Source organism: Dreissena polymorpha, chromosome 7 (assembly GCF_020536995.1).
Source record: "Dreissena polymorpha isolate Duluth1 chromosome 7, UMN_Dpol_1.0, whole genome shotgun sequence".
Classification (NCBI taxonomy): Eukaryota; Metazoa; Mollusca; class Bivalvia; order Myida; family Dreissenidae; genus Dreissena; species Dreissena polymorpha.
Genome location: NC_068361.1, coordinates 6523249 through 6542844, shown reverse-complemented (window position 1 = coordinate 6542844; position 19596 = coordinate 6523249). Strand labels below are relative to the sequence as shown.

Genomic DNA, 19596 nt, shown 5'->3' with positions numbered 1-19596 from the left:
ACTTGTTATTGCATGTGGTTTCTTCTTATATTGCAGATAATTCCGAATATGTTTATTATATAAAATTCGAGTATATCTATTAAATTTTAAAGTCGAACAAATCGTGCATGCAGACTCCAAAAACTCCAAAAAGTTCGGGAAACATTATTAGCGAAAAGAAAACCGATGTAGTTACCGTGACATATAATAATAATTCTTTTTCGAATTGATCTTAAACATTTAAAATGAGTGACGCGTTTCATGAACGCGAATCAATCAAGAAACATGTTCGAGCAGTGCTTTTGTCGTCACCCGTGGAGCTCACTGTGACCGAATTTCAACGTGATTATCATAACTTCATTGGTGAACCAATCGACCACAGAAGGATAGGCTACTCAAGACTGGAAGATTTCCTTAGGTATAAAAGCAACACTGTTGTTGTGATGTTTGTTTTATGATTGTTTACTCTGTAATGCGGGAAACACTCCTAGTCCATATAAACGGACTCTCAGCGCCTTTGATATTTTTTGCTATGGCAGCTCTGGCAGTCCATATGCACCCCGTCCTCTTCATAAACATGGGTGCAGTTCAGCGCAGCGAATCCTTGCGCTTCACTAAACAGACGTCGTTCGAGACATTAATTGAGGAAAATAATGAATAAACTTCATACACATGTTAAATTTACCTAAATGGCAACCTACGGATGTCATCCTTTGCATGCACCCTATAAAAACACGACGATGTTTCCACACACTTTTCTCGCTGACATGTTTATGTGTAAATTTGAAACAGCATATTCTGTATAGAATACCACATCGTTATCGACTTTATAGGCTGGAGCACATAACCCGACGTGCACATCTACTGTGTTTCCATGTGGTAGTTGTGAGCAGCCTGTGACATGGTCCTGCCAAGGTGTTTACTGCGATTTCTGCTATGCTTGGTATCATGCGGATTGCAAAATTTGTCTAATAGCATGTATGATAGACTCGGAAATGACTCGCATTGGGGTTTGGAAGTGTCTCCAATGTGAAAACATGAACGTCACTTCACCACACACTGCAAGCCTTGAATCCTTTGAAACACCAAACAAATATAACAATCTAAACAACATCTCAGATATCACAATTTCTATGCATTTAACTCCACCAGATGGGCATTACACTCATCCAATAACATCAACACCAAAAACAAGCGAACAAGCCAACCCAAGCAAAACACCAAAAACAAAATCAAACGCTCACTTAAGGTCCTTATTGTAAACTGCCGATCCATCGTTGATAAGAAATCTGAATATGAAAATCAACTCAACAAAGCCCGACATCATCATAGGCACAGAGTCATGGTTAAAACCTAAGCACTACAACAATGAGATTTTCAATCCTGACCTTGGTTACACCCCTCTTAGGAGAGATCGGCAGAAACAAGCAGGGGGTGGGGTATTCATTGCTGTCAAAAACTGTCTTGTAGCTCAGGAAGCCACACACCTGCATACAGACTGTGAAAACGTCTGGGTCAAGATAGATATCCAAGGCTCTAAGTCACTCCTGATTGGCTCCTTCTAGTTATAAACCCAAAGAATATGACCCCCAGAGCCTGGAAGAATTCAAAAAGTCTCTCACCATGGCTACTAAATCCAAAGCAAATGTCTGGGTTGGCGGGGACTTTAATATGCCAAAGATAAACTGGTCAAACATTGCCCCAACTGAAGACTGCAAAAATCAATCATACTACCGCGATTTTATTGATATCTTATATGATAACAACATGACCCAAATTGTCCAAAACCCTACAAGAGAAAACCATATCCTTGACCTATTTTTGACCAATAATCCCTCCATTGTCAACAGAGCTAATGTTATCCCTGGTATAAGCGACCATGATGCAGTCCTGGTCAATACAAATACATCTGCCGGTATGAGACCTCAAAAACCTAGAAAAATACATCTCTTTAAAAAAGCAAACTGGGAGGACTTTAAGGCTCACATTAATGAACTGCATAAATCTCTTACCAGGTCAAACAACTATAAGACAAAATCTGTAAAAGAACTTTGGCATTCTATTTCCAGTTCCATAGAAGAAGGGGTCAACACTTTTATCCCCTCAAAATAGTCATCCTCCAAAAACAAGCTCCCATGGATACAGGTCAAACGTCTTTACAGGAAATGGGATAAATCATACAAAAAATACATGCAACGCAAAACTGACAAACACAAAGAACACTACCTTGCTCTCAAACACAAATGCAAAAAAGAAACAAGACAAGCTTACCAAAACTAACTTGCAGACATTCTCAACATCAACAGTACACCAGAACATGAACACAGCAATAACAGACCAAACACCAAAAAACTATACTCATTACTCAAACATGCAAAGCAAGACTCCACTGGCATCGACTCACTCAAGAAAAACAATAAACTGCACACATCTGACCAAGACAAAGCCACAGCACTTAATGAACAATTTCAGTCTGTATTCACTTCTAAATCTCCTATCTCGCTCAAATCCCTGGCCGAAATGGAGGTACAGGACAACGCAGATACAGGAAGAGAGACTCCAAATGAAACGTTTAGTCCTCATAACCCCATGCCTGACATTGAACTCTCCATTAATGGTATCGAAAAACTCCTGAAAAATCTCAATCCTCACAAAGCTGCAGGGCCTGACCAAATTAGACCAATAGTTCTTAAAATGCTCAGTAAAGAACTTGCCCCTATCCTGTTAGAGCTATTCAAAAAGTCACTGCAGCATGGCTCCCTCCTTGAATTATGGAAAATGGCAAATGTGGCCCCAGTCTACAAAAAAGGCTCAAGGTTAGGCCCAGCCAACTACCGCCCTATCTCTCTTACCTGTATCCTGTCTAAAACCCTGGAACACATAGTCTCATCAAGCATCACTAAGCACTTCACAAAATCTAATCTGTTCTATGAACTGCAGCACGGGTTTCGAGAAAAGAGGTCATGTCAATCCCAACTCCTAATGCTCATTGATGATATTCTTCAGGCTGTAAACCTAAGAAACCAAGTTGACCTCGTACTACTTGACTTCTCAAAGGCTTTCGATATGGTCAATCGTGAAAAACTACTTTGTAAGCTGCACTACTATGGAATCAGAGGCCTTACTCTTAAGTGGATAAAAAGTTTCCTCGACAATAGGTCACAATCTGTAGTTGTCAATGGCAACACCTCCAGTACCATCCCCGTCAGTTCCGGTGTACCCCAGGGTTCGGTCCTCGGACCTCTCTTATTCCTCATCTATATAAATGACCTTCCTGAATATGTCCGCTCCTCTAAAGTCAGACTCTTTGCTGATGATACTGCCATCTATCTCTCCCTCACCGTTGCCTCTCACTCTAGCCTACTCCAACAAGACCTACAACAACTTGAACAATGGGAAACAAAGTGGGACATGCAATTTAATCCATCAAAATGTTAAGTCATCCAAATCACAAAACGCAAAACAGTCATACCAACACAATATCTCTTACACAACACCATTCTAGAATCTTTCCCCTCTGCTAAATATCTTGGCGTCACTATATCTCACAACCTTTCCTTCAACACACACATCGACAACATCACACAAAAAGCAAATCAAACACTAGGTTTTCTCAGACGCAACCTCAAAGTGCATTCCCTGTGACTCAAATCCACCGCATACAAGACACTGGTCAGACCCCAGCTGGAGTACAGCTCCTCCGTGTGGTCCCCGCATGCAGCAACCCGCATTGAACAGCTTGAGTCAGTTCAGCGTAGGGCTGCCCGCTGGGCCAAACATGATTTCAGTAGGCTGTCCAGTGTCACAGACATGCTAATTTCATTAAACTGGCGACGCCTTGACCTCCGCCGTATTGACCAGCGCCTGGTTATGTTTCACAACGTCCTGCATAACCAGGTAGCCATTCCTATACCTGACTACCTCAAACCAATCACTAGACCATCAAGAACCTCCCATACAAAAGCATTCCAGAACATCCAAACCACAACTGATTACCATAAGTTTTCATTCTTTCCCAGAACAATCATCCTCTGGAATGCTCTACCTCCTGACATTGTAAACCTTCCTGGACCTGAGTTCAGCCTGGCTGTTAGCCGGGTGGAACATACCTCCCCATAGAATACCTGATCTGTTTTTAACCTGTTTTTAATAACTAACACACTCTTATTCTCTCTTTTATATCCTTTTATTTCAGACTTACTAACACTCTTGTCGGTCGACGCGCGACAGGTCTATGTCCTCAAAAGGGGTTCGACCTTAATGGAAGATGGATAGATAGTGCAAAATATTGGTGTACTGCGACCTAAACAATATTGGGTCAATTTTCCAATATGGCGGATACAGCGTACAAAACAAAACCTAAGTCAATAAAATCAATTATTTCTTGCTTTAATGGTACCATTTGGATGAGTTTGTGGTTTAGATAGGTAAACTTGTATAAGTTCTTGCAGTTTCAGTGTTCCTTAACCCTTACATTGTTGATAACATTTTGCACCCATGGCCAAGAGAGAGCGCATTGCAACTATCAGCAACCCATTGGGTTATAAAGCTGATAGTTAAATTATTGCAACTAGACACACTCCCAGTTACAAAATAAGCATTCAAATGACAGACTTGAGCTATCAGGGTTCCCTCTGGGCTTTAAAAAGTTGTCGCCACTTACTTTCGCCAAATTTAAAAAGTTGTCGCCACATTAGGGCTACATTTGGGCAATTAAGATCATGTTATTATAATACAAACAAAAACTGAGCAGTATGTTAAATTGATTGATTTAATAACAGTATTATTAATAATAACAACACATTTAACATTGTTCATTTAATAAAGGCACATTCAATCAGTTGCAAATCTTGTTGATTGACACCTTCTTAGCAGCCTGAATATGTTGCTGTAATGTGCAAGGTAACTTTAACCAGACTAGGATTAATGCTGGCTAAGGATATATAATATTTTCGCCTGGCTGCTTTACCAGTTTGATTAGAAACAAAGGATTTGGAACAATGATTGGTGCATATAATAAATCACAGTAGAAATCAACAAAACCTGGACAATATAACAAGCTTATCAATAAGAACAACAGACAAGCCAGGTCGGAGACTTTGGATGAGCCTGGTCTGAAACTATGGATTAAACTAGTCTGAAACTATGGATGAGCCTGGTCTGAGACTATGGATGAAACTAGTCTGAAACTATGGATGAAACTGGTCTGAAACTATGCGTGAAACTAGTCTGAAACTATGGATGAGCCTGGTCTGAGACTATGGATGAAACTAGTCTGAAACTATGCATGAAACTAGTCTGAAACTATGCATGAAACTAGTCTGAAACTATGCATGAAACTATTCTTAAACTATGCATGAAACTGGTCTGAGACTATGGATGAAACTAGTCTGAAACTATGGATGAAACTAGTCTGAGACTATGTGTGAAACTGGTCTGAGACTATGCATGAAACTAGTCTGAAACTATGCATGAAACTAGTCTGAAACTATGCATGAAACTAGTCTGAAACTATGCATGAAACTAGTCTGAAACTATGCATGAAACTAGTCTGAAACTATGCATGAAACTAGTCTGAAACTATGCATGAAACTGGTCTGAGACTATGGATGAAACTAGTCTGAAACAATGCATGAAACTGGTCTGAGACCAGTGGGTTTTTTTCACCTATAGGGGAATGGTGGCAGGGCCCGTTCAAAGGGAAAAATAAAAAATCACACTTGTATATGTTAATATCATATTTATGATATGAATAGTATAGTACACATGTTCACAATGCTACATGTATGTCCCTGTCCTTTTTCTTGAAAATGTCAATAACATTTTCAACATCAGATTCTAAAAGATCAGCCTCCATGCACAGTCTCAGCAGGCTATCCAGCGTTCCCACCAGGAGTTTGTTCCTGGATGGCGTGCAGAGACTGTTCATGAGGCTGAAGAGCCTTTCAACACTGGCAGTAGACGATGGGATCAGTCGGCCTAGGGTAAACATATAGTTGACAACGGGGAAGGAATTTTGTATCTCTGGTCTGTAGAATAGATCTGTCAGGCACAGCTCCCCTCTTTGTCTATGAAATGAATATTTAAATAGAACTAATGCAAAAACAAATCATGAAAATAAAACAACATAAGCATAGTTCCATTTTTCCTTAATATTCTAAATTACTAATTCAATTCTATCATAATTAACTCTAAATTCAGAAAGGTGCTTTAATGTTCAGGGGTGGCGAAATCTCAAAGCACTATACTTGTCCACGGACAACCATTTAGGAAATTTAACTTGTCCGTTGCTGAACTACACTTGTCCGTTAATGTTTATATAAAATATAAACGCATTTATTGATTAATGTTAAATAATGTGGAATATATCAAAACGAGTATGATTTGCTTGTTTTGTTTATAATTGTATTTCAATGGTACATTCATTATAGCAGTATATTATAAACAATATAAAGACTTTCTCAAACTTTAAATCTTGCGAAGCTAGTGTTATTAAAACATGTGCTGAACATAAGTACATTGTAATCTTAACAAATTAAACTAGTCCAATATGTGGACCTCATCAGACTGAGGCTCAGCTACTGGTAGCAATTTGACTATATAAACTGGTAACCATTGAAAATCTGTTAGCCAAGTTTCTTGAAAAGTTCTGGTGCGTTTACGTAGATCATATTTTTTTATCATAATCTTTCTTAGCTTTTTGGGAGGTGGGCTGCTCAAAGCTTCGGGTTTCTGTTTCGTTGTTGAAAATTAAAAAAAAAGTTTCATCTTTACCATTAAAGTCGTTTTAAATAACAAGGTAGACTGTGTTTTGATCATCTTAGATTAATACTTTTTATTTTCGTCTGATTGCAAAAATAAAGAAACCAGTCTGTACACTGTCTAACAGTCGGGCCGAATGTTGAAAATGCGGCTTGCTCCCGGTCTCTTATAGAATAAGGGAGATCACTGCGCTGGAAAGTGCACGTATTTTAGCTTGATTGCTCCGCAAATAGCACTGATAATGTAATCGCGTGTCAACATCCGGTTTTGTAAAACTTAATTACGGCTTTAATACAATGTATTTTTGTATACCTAGACGCGACTTTTTAAAAAACTTGTTGTCCACGGACAACTTAATTGAAAAAAATCAGTTGCCCAGACAAGCAAATGTACGACTCGGGCAACTCGGACATTTGATTTCGCCACCCCTGATGTTAACTTATGGATGTCTGTGTTAATACTTAATTAGTTCAAAGTTGCAGAATGATTTGCACTGAGTAACAATGTTTATAAGAAATATAAAAAGCTAACTGTGGAAAACATAGACAAACACAACTCTGAAAACTGAACTGTAGAAATTGTAGAAAATGGACATGCCCTGCATCAGCTTTCAATCAAGCAGCTTGTCCAGCTGAATCCCTGTGTCAAAGAAACTGCAAAACAGTAACTTACTGTATACAGTAAACTTTGGAAAACTGAAAAGACAAAACAGTGTTTCTATGGAAACTTTAGGTCTGACATAATATTGCACTAGGCTTTCATAAACATAAGTTTGTGCGTAAATAAGTCCCTGTAATACCAATTTAAATTTAACCCATATCATGATAGAAGTTTTATCTTTAAAGATATATTTAATTGCTTGTGGACTGGTGCATACACAATTTGAAACTAGAAATTTAAAAATCCAGATTAATCATTTATAGTAAATAACAGCCCTGGTACTTCAAAAAAGCTTTAAAATTCAACAAAAAGCATGCAACTAAAATAAAGGAACTGGAATAAACATAAAGAAATAAGAAACTACAGCTTATACGTAAAAAAGAAATTAAAACAATTTTATTTCATTAATAGAAGACTAAGACTAGAAAACTTAAATGATGAGGAATTTGATGCAATTCTAACCTTGCATCTTTCTGTCATATTGGAAAAGACAGGGTTACTCTACTGCAAATAGTCACTGAAACGGATCACAGGTTTTAAAACATCACAAAGGATGAGAACAGCTGCTACTGTTTCCTTCTCGAGAAACTGACCATGAACTCCATCAACCTCGGCTTCGAATTCATGCAAGCATCCAGTGTGTCCATTACCTGTAAAATACCACAACTATTAAGACCTCAAAGCCTTTTTTTAATGCAAATGAGTTAAGAGTAGTCTTAGACAAGTCAGCACTAAATGATCAAGCCCTTGGGTGGTATTGATCGCAAAGTAAGAAGCTTGTAATAAAAATATGTACGTATAAATAAGCCAATTTACTGCATGCTTTCTCATAAAAAAGCCATCTTGTGGTACAGGCTCGGATGAAACGAAGCTTCGTTAAACCATATGACTCTTGAATGGACTGAAATGTTGCAAATTTTTTGGGAGAATAGTGAAACAATTTCCAAATGCCAATGAACAGCTCATCAACCTTCTCAATGACTGGAAAATCTGTAATCAAGTGCTTAACACATAAAGCTAGCTTATGGTTTCTACAGTTAATGTAGATTTGGTGGGGAACATAATGCCGAAATCTTCTCTGTAAGCCCGAAATAAATTAAAATGTATAAATTCACTGATGATATCGAAGTAAAAAAAATTGGAGCAATTTTACTTAATTGAAATTTAATCCGCTATATAAAAGCATTATTTAAATTACCTTTGTTAAATCCGCTCATGGTATTGCAACCATCGAACCCCACGAACATGGCCTTTTTGATATCAACATTTTTGCAATTTAGAAAATCTTCAATAGCTTTCATCAAGCTGGCTGCATCAGTGTGTATTACATGGATAATATTAATATAATGCTCTTCAATTTTCCCCTGCCATTCAAACTTTACCAGCACTGCAAAATGTTCTCTATGAGCCTGATCTGATGACTCGTCCGCCATCAATGCATATGCATCAGCCTGCCTTAACTTTTTCAAGCAATTTGGTTTCCAAATATATGTTTGTTGCTTCTAATACCTCTGTCACGGACACTGTGGAGGTGTACTTTAAGTTTGGATGATGTTGCAAATAGGAAGTGATATCTATGTTCCCTAGATTGGCCACATGGTCCACTAATTCCAGTACACTGTCTAAGGACCAATGCTGTTTGACAGCAAAATGAACAGTTTTGATAACACATGATATGTACTTTCTATTTCTAGAAATTTCCTCTGATTTCTGTTTTTTAGATTTTTGTTTTAGCAACACATGAAGCAAAGGCTGCTTGTCATCATATGCATTTACCTTCGACTGTTTCTGAATGCTATTTATATGAGGTTTAGAGTTAGAATGCTTAAGAAGCTTTCGGCTCGGGTGGGTTCCTAATTTTACCCCTTCAACCCAGAGATTTAGCTGACCGTTGGTCAAAACTGGCGAGAATATTTCACAAATTTTACAGCAATAGGCTGCCTTGGCTGCACTGTAATAAAGCCAGCTGTACTGCTTTTCATATTTGGTGGATGAAAATTTTCTGTTATCAGGCACAGAGACCGTTCCATTTTCTCCATCACTACTGTCACTCTGAGTCTCAAAGTCATTTCTCTCAGTCTCAAGAATTGTTTGATTAACATGATCTACATGTGTACATCCTTTGATGAATGTGCCTGTTGGTTTAGCTCAATCCGATCATCATTATTCTGCTCATCCTTAAAGGGAAACAAATAAGGCTCGGTCTCATTAAAGAATCATTTATCATCAATCATATTGCAACAATACGTCGTGTATACAAATATAAGATGAGGTGTTTAAATTGCATACATCTTACCTGAGCCGATTCTTTTGTTGTTTGTTTAACTTTAAGTGCAGACTGCTTAAATAAAATGTTGATTGTTTTGCATTGTACGGCACATTTTTTATTTATTTTCTTTTGTAAAATTTCGGATTGTGCGACATTTCAGTCTTGTCAAGCAGCTAGACAATCGTAACTGGATGAAGCGTTCATTATTCACCAGACCCTCATTGGGTTGCTATGTAAAACATGTGCTTTTAACATTATTGATGACGTAGACCGCAACCACGATGCTAAGCGCTTTCATTGCAATGATTCACGCAAAACTGAGCTTCTAAAAACTAGAACAAACACGTTTAAAATGCGGTCAATATTTTTTTTCGGATAAATATACGTTATGTATTGAGTTTTTTTTGTAACTTCTGGAGGGGATTCTTTTTCAAAAATCGGGGAAAAATATATACTTTTTCTTGAGGGGAATGGGGCCGTATATCGGCCCCAAAATGGCCATAAAGAAACACTGTTTTGTATTGGGAAAATTTGCATCGTTTTGACTAAAATTGGTAAGTGTTGTTGTTGTTTTTATAATGCTTAAAAATTGAGAATAAAAGTGTTTTCAGTATTATATTTACTAAGTTTGAATTTATATGGATGGGAGACGAACAAAATATTGAGATCTAAAAAAAATTTGGGGTGGGGCCTTCCACTGGGAATTTTTAGCTCCCATTTGGGAAAATTATACGCTTTTTTCCATTGAGAATGGGGCCAATTACCGGACCTGATTTTGAATGACAAAAAATTGTCACTGAGTATAGACACTGGGGTTGTGCCAGCAGTGGCTACCATACCCAGAGAAGCTGAGGGGAAGGGGGGGAGGGGGGAAAATGCCCTTTCAAAGTTCTTTACTACTATTCTATGTATAAACTGTCATGCTGTTTTTTGTATCATTTCTTCTTGTTTTTGTTTTTTTACCAGAAACCATCCATCTAGAAACCATCCATCATATCAAGTATGACTGAGCCAATAAAACTTTTTACTAAATGTAAATGATGAGTTGTTTTTCACAAGTTTACTGATGGAATTTAGATGGGTCTAATTTCACTGTTAAATGTGGCAGCTAAAAGTTTTATATGTTATTTAAGTGCTTTACATTTGGAAAAATTATTTTTGGTAAATATTTGCAGATATCATGATTGCCTATATTTTGTTGTTGGTGAAATTTTATTGAGATAACAACAGCAACCATTATCTTTATCTCCAGAGAGCTACATGATGTTGTTCAAATTGGCTACCGTCGTGGGGTGATGACCCTAAAAGCCAAGCCTGATGAGACCACAGCGCACATACAAAGCTTGGTCTCTAGACAGAAAATCCCGAACAAGAGAAAGTTTGCAATTCACAGACAACACGGTGTCGGTGGGGGTTCACGGAGGTATCAACCTCCCCCGAGATATCACAGCAGTCCCTCTCACTCGAGATACAACCAGCCCTCACCCCCTCCACCAATGGTACCTGCATATATTCGAAGCCAGCTGCGAGCATTGCTAAATTCTTTTCCCAATGGACTCGCGGTGTCACAACTGGACACTGCATTCAATAGAATGTTCGGGACTGGGATAAATTACAGACATTACGGCTTCCCTGACCAGCATGAGCTCCTGAGATCCATGCCAAATATTGTGCAATTACAGCAGTCCAACTTTGATTGGCGGGTATACCCCATTCCAGAAGCAAAGTCTCCCAGTACCCAAACGCAACAGCAGCAATCACCAGAGTCCCAGAAAGGGCCACCTAGCTTTTTGACTTCACCAGAACTGCCCAACACTATGACTGGTGTACTGACTCAGCAATCACCTACAGAGACTGGTGACAACCAACAGAGACCGTCTAAAGGCAGAGGTATGACTTCAGTGGTAACGTAACCTTTTATCACTTACATACGTATTTTGACGTTTTTGTAGTCCCTCAGAACGTTAAATTAAAGATCTTCCTAACTAGATTCCAGATTAAGGCTTCATTTCCAACCCTAAGATGCTGATGAGCAGCAAACAGCATAAAACCTGGACAGACTGCGAGTTACTCGCAGGCTGTTCTGGTTTTATGCTGTTTGCATATAGCCATTTTCACTTTGCTTCTCAGTGGGAAAGGGTTAAGCATGCCAAAGACTTGCCAAAAAATATTATTTTATGGTGAAAGGTTATATATTGAATAAGTCTTAAGCTTCAAGAAAAATTATTTTGAATATGTGTTTGCCCCTTGTATCCACTGATGCAGAAAGGTATAAAGCAATTTGCCTGTTTGTAAGTTGATGCGTCCTTCTGTTCGAGGTTTACCCAAAATAATGGAAAATTAAAATGGAATACATGTATATTGTGCCACAAAAAATGAACAAGCATTTTGTATCTCGTTAAATCAATGTTACCAGACCACATCTAGTGTTGAAACATTGGCTATTGCATTAAGAAACACTGATTTTTACTGGGTTAACTTTATTTTACTGAATAGTTTGCAAAATATTTGTTGATTTTGAGTGTTTATGCTGCTTTTAGAGTACTCCTTGATCCTTTGAAGTAGTACCTAAGGCAACAACAACCAATCAAGATATTCATTCATGTGTCTAGTTATGAAAATAATAAGCAACATAACATTGTGCTCAAAGCACTTGCACTTGCCACTTAGTTGACACTGCTTGTTTACATATCAGGGAAGCGCAGAAGTGGATCTGGGGGTACGGAGGGCTCTGTAGGTCATGAAAGACGAAGTAGCGGCTCTGCACAAATGGATCTACTGGAAAAAGAGATACAGCAGGTAACATAAAAGCCATATGTAATTATATTTTCAAAAAGTCAAGCAATATTAATTTTCAAAATCAAGAAACATTTGACTGTTGTGATCGTTGAAAGAACAAGATGTTTTAAGGAGGTCCATGCATTAGCCAGTGAGCCAGTTTTAATATTCTCAGTATCAACTACCTAGCTGGAAAATGCAGCCATCATTCAAAATTTGTCCGAACTTTCAAGAGTCTTGTAAGCAAGTTAGGTGGGAATGCTGGGACACACTCCAAGTCCAGACATAAGAAATCCTTAGACTTTGAAACACATGCACATTTATAGTATCGGTGAAAACAAAAACTCCCCTTCTTGGACTATAATGCATGATTAACTTTAAAGAAAAAATCTGGGCAACAGTGAGGATATTTATTTATTACCATGGTAGGATAGGATATAGGATATATACATCAGGCGTATCCCCAGGATTTTGGCCAGGCACAGCGGCAAAGCCAGCAAATCAGTGCAAAAGTGAGTCGATGTGGGGGGTGCCATTTCCCATGTTGATTTTTATGCTCCCCCCAAAAAATTTGGGGTGACAAACAGTCCCCTCTTCGTCTGTCCGTGTGTGTGTCCGTCTGTCCGTGCACAATTTTTGTCCGGGCTATTTTTCAGCAACTAATGACCGCAATTCAATGAAACTTTATGGGAAGCTTCACTACCAAGAGGAGATATGTATATTATCAGCGGGTTCTGGTCGGATGAGTTTTCACAGAGTTATGGCCCTTTTAAATTTTCCATTAACTGTACATCATTCTTCAGGCTTTTTCCGCCCTATGCCACGGGTCCGAAATTCGGCCCCATTCCCAATGCAAATCTGGTTGTTTTTTTCCCAATTGAAAAAAAAATTCCCAATTCCAAAAAAAAAATTTTTTTTTTTTTTTTTTTCAACCTTAAAATATATGAGTTAACCTGATCCAGTGTAGAAAATAGAAAGTACTGCATAATTAAATTATTTTTTGCCTTGAATTTGTTTTAAAAACGGTAAAATATGTTAATGATTATTTAAGACTTTCCTTATTTTACTCAAAATCCGGCGCTTCGCGCGATTTTTTTCACCTAAAAAAAGGTCAGGCCTTTTCCCCAAATTCAGATTAAAAAACCTGCACTTATTACACATGTTCATAATATTTTGTAAAATTTTAATAATAAGTTATCAAAATCGTTGTTATTTACCAGTTAACAGCTTCTTTGAAATATAAGAAACACTTTTTACATGCGATAATTTTTCCCAATTGAGCCAATTTTGCGATTAATTTATTTCCCAAAATGGGGGTTTTCACGACGCGAAATTCCCAAAATTCCAGTGTGGCGTTTCCCAAAATGGAGCGGAAAAAGCCTGTTCTTGTCCCCCCAACTACTGTGCCCTCAAGACGTTTCCTTTTATCTGAATATATAGTGCAATATTGTGACAAAAAACCTTTGTGGCAGCATCACCTGTTTCCCTGACAGTTTCTTGTTATATATTTATTGTTTTAACTGAAAATCTACATTACTTTAGAGCTATAAATAATAAAAAGACATTTTTGTTAATTTGATTTCTGGGTTAAAGTTCAGTTTCACAATACAATGTCAAAGATCAACTTTATTGAATCTGTGCTTAATTCATTTGCCAGAGGGAAATTTTGTACAGCATTGATGGATTTGGAACAAAATTGAAAGAAATGACCCGCATGGTTAGACAGAGGGTCATTTGCATAGACCAGGTCCCTAGGTTCAAGTTCAAAGTCACAATTTAAAGTTCAAATGTTACGTAGGAAAGGAGTCATTTATAAGGAGCTTAACCTTGACCAACAGGGATTTATTTTCTTTTTAAGACTCGTCTGGTTAAAGGACCGGATCCCAATGACCAACAGACTTGTTCCAAAAATCTAATGGACCCTTCCAATTTGAAAAAAAATGAGTTAGTAATTTTATAGACCATTAGGGCTGTCATGATACGCCGTGAGCGTATATTGTGGTACGGCAACACTGTATCGCGGTACGTACCGCGATATTTTACAGAAGATGTATCTGTGAAGAAAACAGCAGAATAACAAGTTTTACAAACTTTATATAACTCAATAATCAGAAAACACTGGTATCATAGTGTGACTAGAAACTGTAAAAGAAACTGTAATAAACTTGATAGAAGTAGTCATTGTTATTGTTATTCGCGTCTTTTTCTAAAATGTCCGCCATGTTGTTTACAATAGCTGTGACTACGATCTGTGTAAATGGAACGCTTCAAGGGCATGTTTAAAATGCGGAGTCAGCAGGCCCAGTATTGAAAATCCGTAGCGTTCTGACTCTTCCTCGACTTATTCAGAATCTTAAGATAACATGATTCGGAAGTGCCATGCTTTGAACGATTGATATACTAAAGAAAGAAAATAAGAAATAGAATAAACATCTTTTGGATAATTATGAACTTATTTGCAAAGGAAATCTGTCCCAAATTCCCAAAAAGGTACGGACCCATACATCGCCGTATTTTAAACGTGAAAGTTGAACATCTACCAGTGGAAGCGCTTGCTTGACCTGGATATGAACGGATTATTTATTTAGCCCTTTTGAATCGCTTCTACAGTTTTCAAAACGATATCTATATCAAAATAATTATTTAATGTATTTATATCTGTGCTAATATAATAATATTAAAAAAACCGGTGCGGCAACGCCGTAACGCGGTGCGATTTTTTTCACGACATGCACAGCGATATACCGGTGAATCGTGACAGCCCTATAGACCATCCTGACATTTCTACAATGTGTTGAAAACAGAAAAAATCTAAATAATCCAACAGTGAATTACAGTATGTTCTCTTTATTTTAGGTACTGGAGAAGCATCCCAGTGGAGTCTGGTCTTCAAGATTCTCCAATGAGTACCAGGTTAGACTGAATATGCCTTAAACAATAATTCTAACAACTACAGTAATTGCTTAACTCTTTCAGTGCGGGAACCGAATTTTGAAGGCCTTTGCAAACAGTTTGGATCCAGATGAGACGCCACAGAACGTGGCGTCTCATCTGGATCCAAACTGTTTGCTATTCTGATAGTATTCTTTGAAAAAAATCGAAGAAAATGCTAATTTTAGAAATTCAGCAGACGACATTTTAGCAGACGACAAATTTCCCAGCATGCAAAGGGTTAATATAGGTTAATGTAGGTTTTGAGTGATGTTTTCTGTCTTTATAAAGTTCCTGAAAAACGCCACTCACAATTAGAAAACAACGGAAGTTGGCTCTAGGAAAACTGGGCTTAATGCATGTGTGTTAAACCTTTCCCACTTAGAAGTAAAGTGAAAATTGCAATGTGCAAACAGCATAAAACCAGAACAGCCTGTGAGTCACTCGCAAACTGTTAAGGTTTTATGCTGTTTGCTGCTCATTAGTATCTAAGGGTTGGAAATGAAGCCTTTGAAACTTCAATCTAGTAAAAAAAGGTCATTAATAAAATTTAACTTTCTAGGGGACTAAAAATGCGTGAAAATACGTATCTAAGTGTTAAAGGGTTTAGTGTGGTCCGTATCTAAGTGTTAAAGGGTTAAGTGTGGTCCCAGGGTAGCCTGGATTCTTGTTAAGACAAGAATTTCTTTAAACCCAACATTTCATAAAAGCTGAAAGTATTGTTTCTGATAAGCATGTAAATTGGCTAATCTGATATGACACTTTATGCATATGCTTCAAGCCTCATTTTCATAGGTGTGGCTCAATTATTGCTATAATTAAACTACCATATACAGCATGCAAATAGAAGTTCCAGATCCTGAATACAGCCTTTGTTGAAACCCAGGACAGATGTAAAAGCACTTTCTCTTCTCAATTGGAAGGGGTCCTTGCCTATAGACTTTGTGAAAAGTTATCACTTTAATAGCTGGTATGGGAAATGAGTTTTTATTAAGGGGAACACTGCCATGAATCAGTCAAGGTGAATTCTTAGGTAAGCTGCCACAGAACATTTTTAGGTTCTCAAGCTATAAAATAAGAAGTCAAACTTGCTCATATGTCCAGTTTTACATAGGCAGGCTTGTAACCATTTCTTGACTTAAGAATAATTCCGAATTGCATGGCCACACAATTACCATGTGCCTTGGTCTGAGAAAACTGAGCTGAATAAATGTGCCTAAAGTGTCATCTCAGATTAGCCTGTGCAGTCAAAACAGGCTAATCAGGTATGGCACTTTTTTGCTTTAATAGTATTTTTTGTTTAAATTAAATCTCTATTAAATTTCTGTTTAGCCATATTTTCCTAGAGCTTCACAGTGCTGTGCGTTTTCAGAACTTACACAAGAAGGTGTTTTCGTTCACCAGCCTTGGCTATGTAAGTGTGATTGAGATGATGTCAAATCACCCAGACGTTGTACGGATCACACGGCCCAACCCTCAGGGCGACTGGCTGCTCTTTGATGCAAGATTGCCTGCCCCAGATACACCACAAGGTAAGATCTTTACAATTGGAGACTCTCGTTCCTACTCTGTTATTGAACAATAGCTTTGGGAATTATACCGGTTCAAGTCACATCTGGGAAATTAGAATTGTTTTGTTTTTTTATCAAATTGGGAACTTTGTTTTGTAAAAAATGCTGAAGAATTCAATAGCAACAAATAAATGATAAAACTACCTTTTAACAACATAAAATGTAATTTTGTTATTTAGTTATATTGATACATACATGTTTTTTGTGTGTATTGTTATTGATAAACATCATTCCAAAGTAAACAATTACTCCAGAAGGTCATTTAATATGTGCAGTTTGGTAAAGCATGCAGGTAATACTTGAAATTTAAAAGTCCAAATTTTCCAATACAATTTCTGTCTTGGACATAATATTGCCAATTAATGATGGATTTTGAAAAACTTACCAATGTTAGCTTACATGAATTGCGTGTAACACTTTTCTCTCTTCCTCAAAGGTAAAGGTCAAACTCAATGTTTAAAGGTCAAATTTGGGTATAAAACAGCTTGTTGTAGACTTAAGTGGAATTGAGAGACAAAAGAAGAATATGGGGGCCTGCGTGTCATACGGACACATGTCTTTTTTTCCAAACATTAGGAGAAATTTGAGACAAAAGTGGATATTAGTGGCATCTGTCCTACAGACACATGGGTTAAAGTTAGAGATTTTTAGCAAAATAGCATTATGATGCCCCCTTTTTTGTAACCTTTCCTGCCCCTGTAGGTTGATCACCACAAAATAGTAAACCATGGTAAAATTTATTACGTATTTGGAAATATTAAATTGCAAATAAATCTACCTTGATAAAAAAAGGCATTAGAATTATTAGACTAGATTAAAAAAAATTATAACATAAAGTCACTAGAATTGCCCACCCTGGGCCTTGTCAGCAGCAACCAGTACCCTTTGAGATCTTTGATAATTCCCTACATGTATAGATTACAATTCCTGAGCAGCAAAGAATGCTTTAACATAAAAAATACACTGTGCATTTTTCAATTTAACACAAAGCTATTTTTAGCTTGGCTGTTTTCGAAGAAAACCCAAGGTATTGTCATAGGCAGCTTGTTGTCTGCCTTCCGCGTCGTGCTAAAACCTTAACATTTTGTTAAGGTTTTGAACATCGGCTCTAAAATCAAAGTGCTTCAACCTACAACTTTGAAACCTCACATGTAGCTGCATCTTGATGAGTTCTACATGCCACACCCATTTTTGGGTCAAAGGTCAAGGTCACTGTTTCCTCTAAAAAAATTTTTTTTTAAATCTGACAAGTTTTATTTATTCAAAACTGCACCTGCAGCCGAGCATGGCACCTGTTATGCAGTGCTCGTGTTGATTTACAATGTAATGTGTGATGTATGCATAGAATATTCCTCCTTTTTCAGAGGACCTTTTTGAAAGGGACGCTCATCGAATGCAGATTAAACAAAACATGGAGTCCAGCATCAAGCGCATACTCAGTATCAAGTGTAACGGAATACCTTTTAGCCAGTTTACCACTGTATATAAGGTATTGTCTGAGAAATCCCAGTGCTTATTTGTAACCTCTTTGTTGTGCAATAAATAATTTAAACCTATTTATTTAAGCTCGACTGCTTTGAAAGCCTGAGGCTTATTGAAGCGATCTCAAGTCTGTTTCATGGGTTGAACTAGTACTTGGTGTCTTTGAGGGAGATCTGAAGAACACGCCTGCACTGGGGATCGAACCCGTAACCTCTCAGTTGCTAGGTGGACATCATATCCGCTACTACAAGGCGACCTATCAATCCGCAAAAATTAAACTCTCCTGCAACAAAGTAAAGGGATGAAAACTGGATTCCCCATCTATCTGTCAGTCTGTCCCTAGACACCAAGTGTATGACCTACTGCTACACATTAAAGTTTACCCAAGACACCAAGTGTATGATCTATTGCTACACATTAAAGTGTACCCTGGACACCAAGTGTATGACCTATTGCTACACATTAAAGTGCACCCTAGACACCAAGTGTATGACCTACTGCTACACATTAAAGTGTACCCTAGACACCAAGTGTATGACCTACTGCTACACATTAAAGTGTACCCTAGACACCAAGTGTATGACGTACTGCTACACATTAAAGTGTACCCTAGACACCAAGTGTATGACCTATTGCTACACATTAAAGTGTACCCTAGACACCAAGTGTATGAAGTACTGCTACACATTAAAGTGTACCTTAGACACCAAGTGTATGACCTATTGCTACACATTAAAGTGTACCCTAGACACCAAGTGTATGACCTATTGCTACAAATTAAAGTGTACCCTGGACACCAAGTGTATGATCTACTGCTACACATTAAAGTGTACCCTAGACACCAAGTGTATGACCTACTGCTACACATTAAAGTTTACCCTAGACACCAAGTGTATGACCTACTGCTACACATTAAAGTGTACCTTAGACACCAAGTGTATGACCTACTGCTACACATTAAAGTGTACCCTAGACACCAAGTGTATGACCTACTGCTACACATTAAAGTGTACCCTAGACACCAAGTGTATGACCTACTGCTACACATTAAAGTGTACCCTAGACACCAAGTGTATGATCTACTGCTACACATAAAAGTGTGCCCTAAAAACCAAGTGTATGACCTACTGCTACACATTAAAGTGTACAACATTAAAATTGCAT

The 19596-nt window shown here is 37.7% G+C and overlaps 1 protein-coding gene across 1 annotated transcript in view; it reads left to right on the top strand.

The window, feature by feature from the left end:
* The first annotated feature begins 70 nt into the window (after positions 1 to 70).
* LOC127837204 (tudor domain-containing protein 5-like) overlaps positions 71 to 19596 on the top strand; it is a 111196-nt gene continuing 91670 nt past the window's right edge. Inside the window, exons 1-6 of the mRNA XM_052364128.1 lie at positions 71 to 397; positions 10923 to 11560; positions 12366 to 12469; positions 15305 to 15361; positions 16752 to 16911; positions 18315 to 18439. Coding sequence (XP_052220088.1) covers positions 225 to 397; positions 10923 to 11560; positions 12366 to 12469; positions 15305 to 15361; positions 16752 to 16911; positions 18315 to 18439 — 1257 coding nt within the window. The 5' untranslated portion in view covers positions 71 to 224. The remainder of the gene's footprint in view (positions 398 to 10922; positions 11561 to 12365; positions 12470 to 15304; positions 15362 to 16751; positions 16912 to 18314; positions 18440 to 19596) is intronic.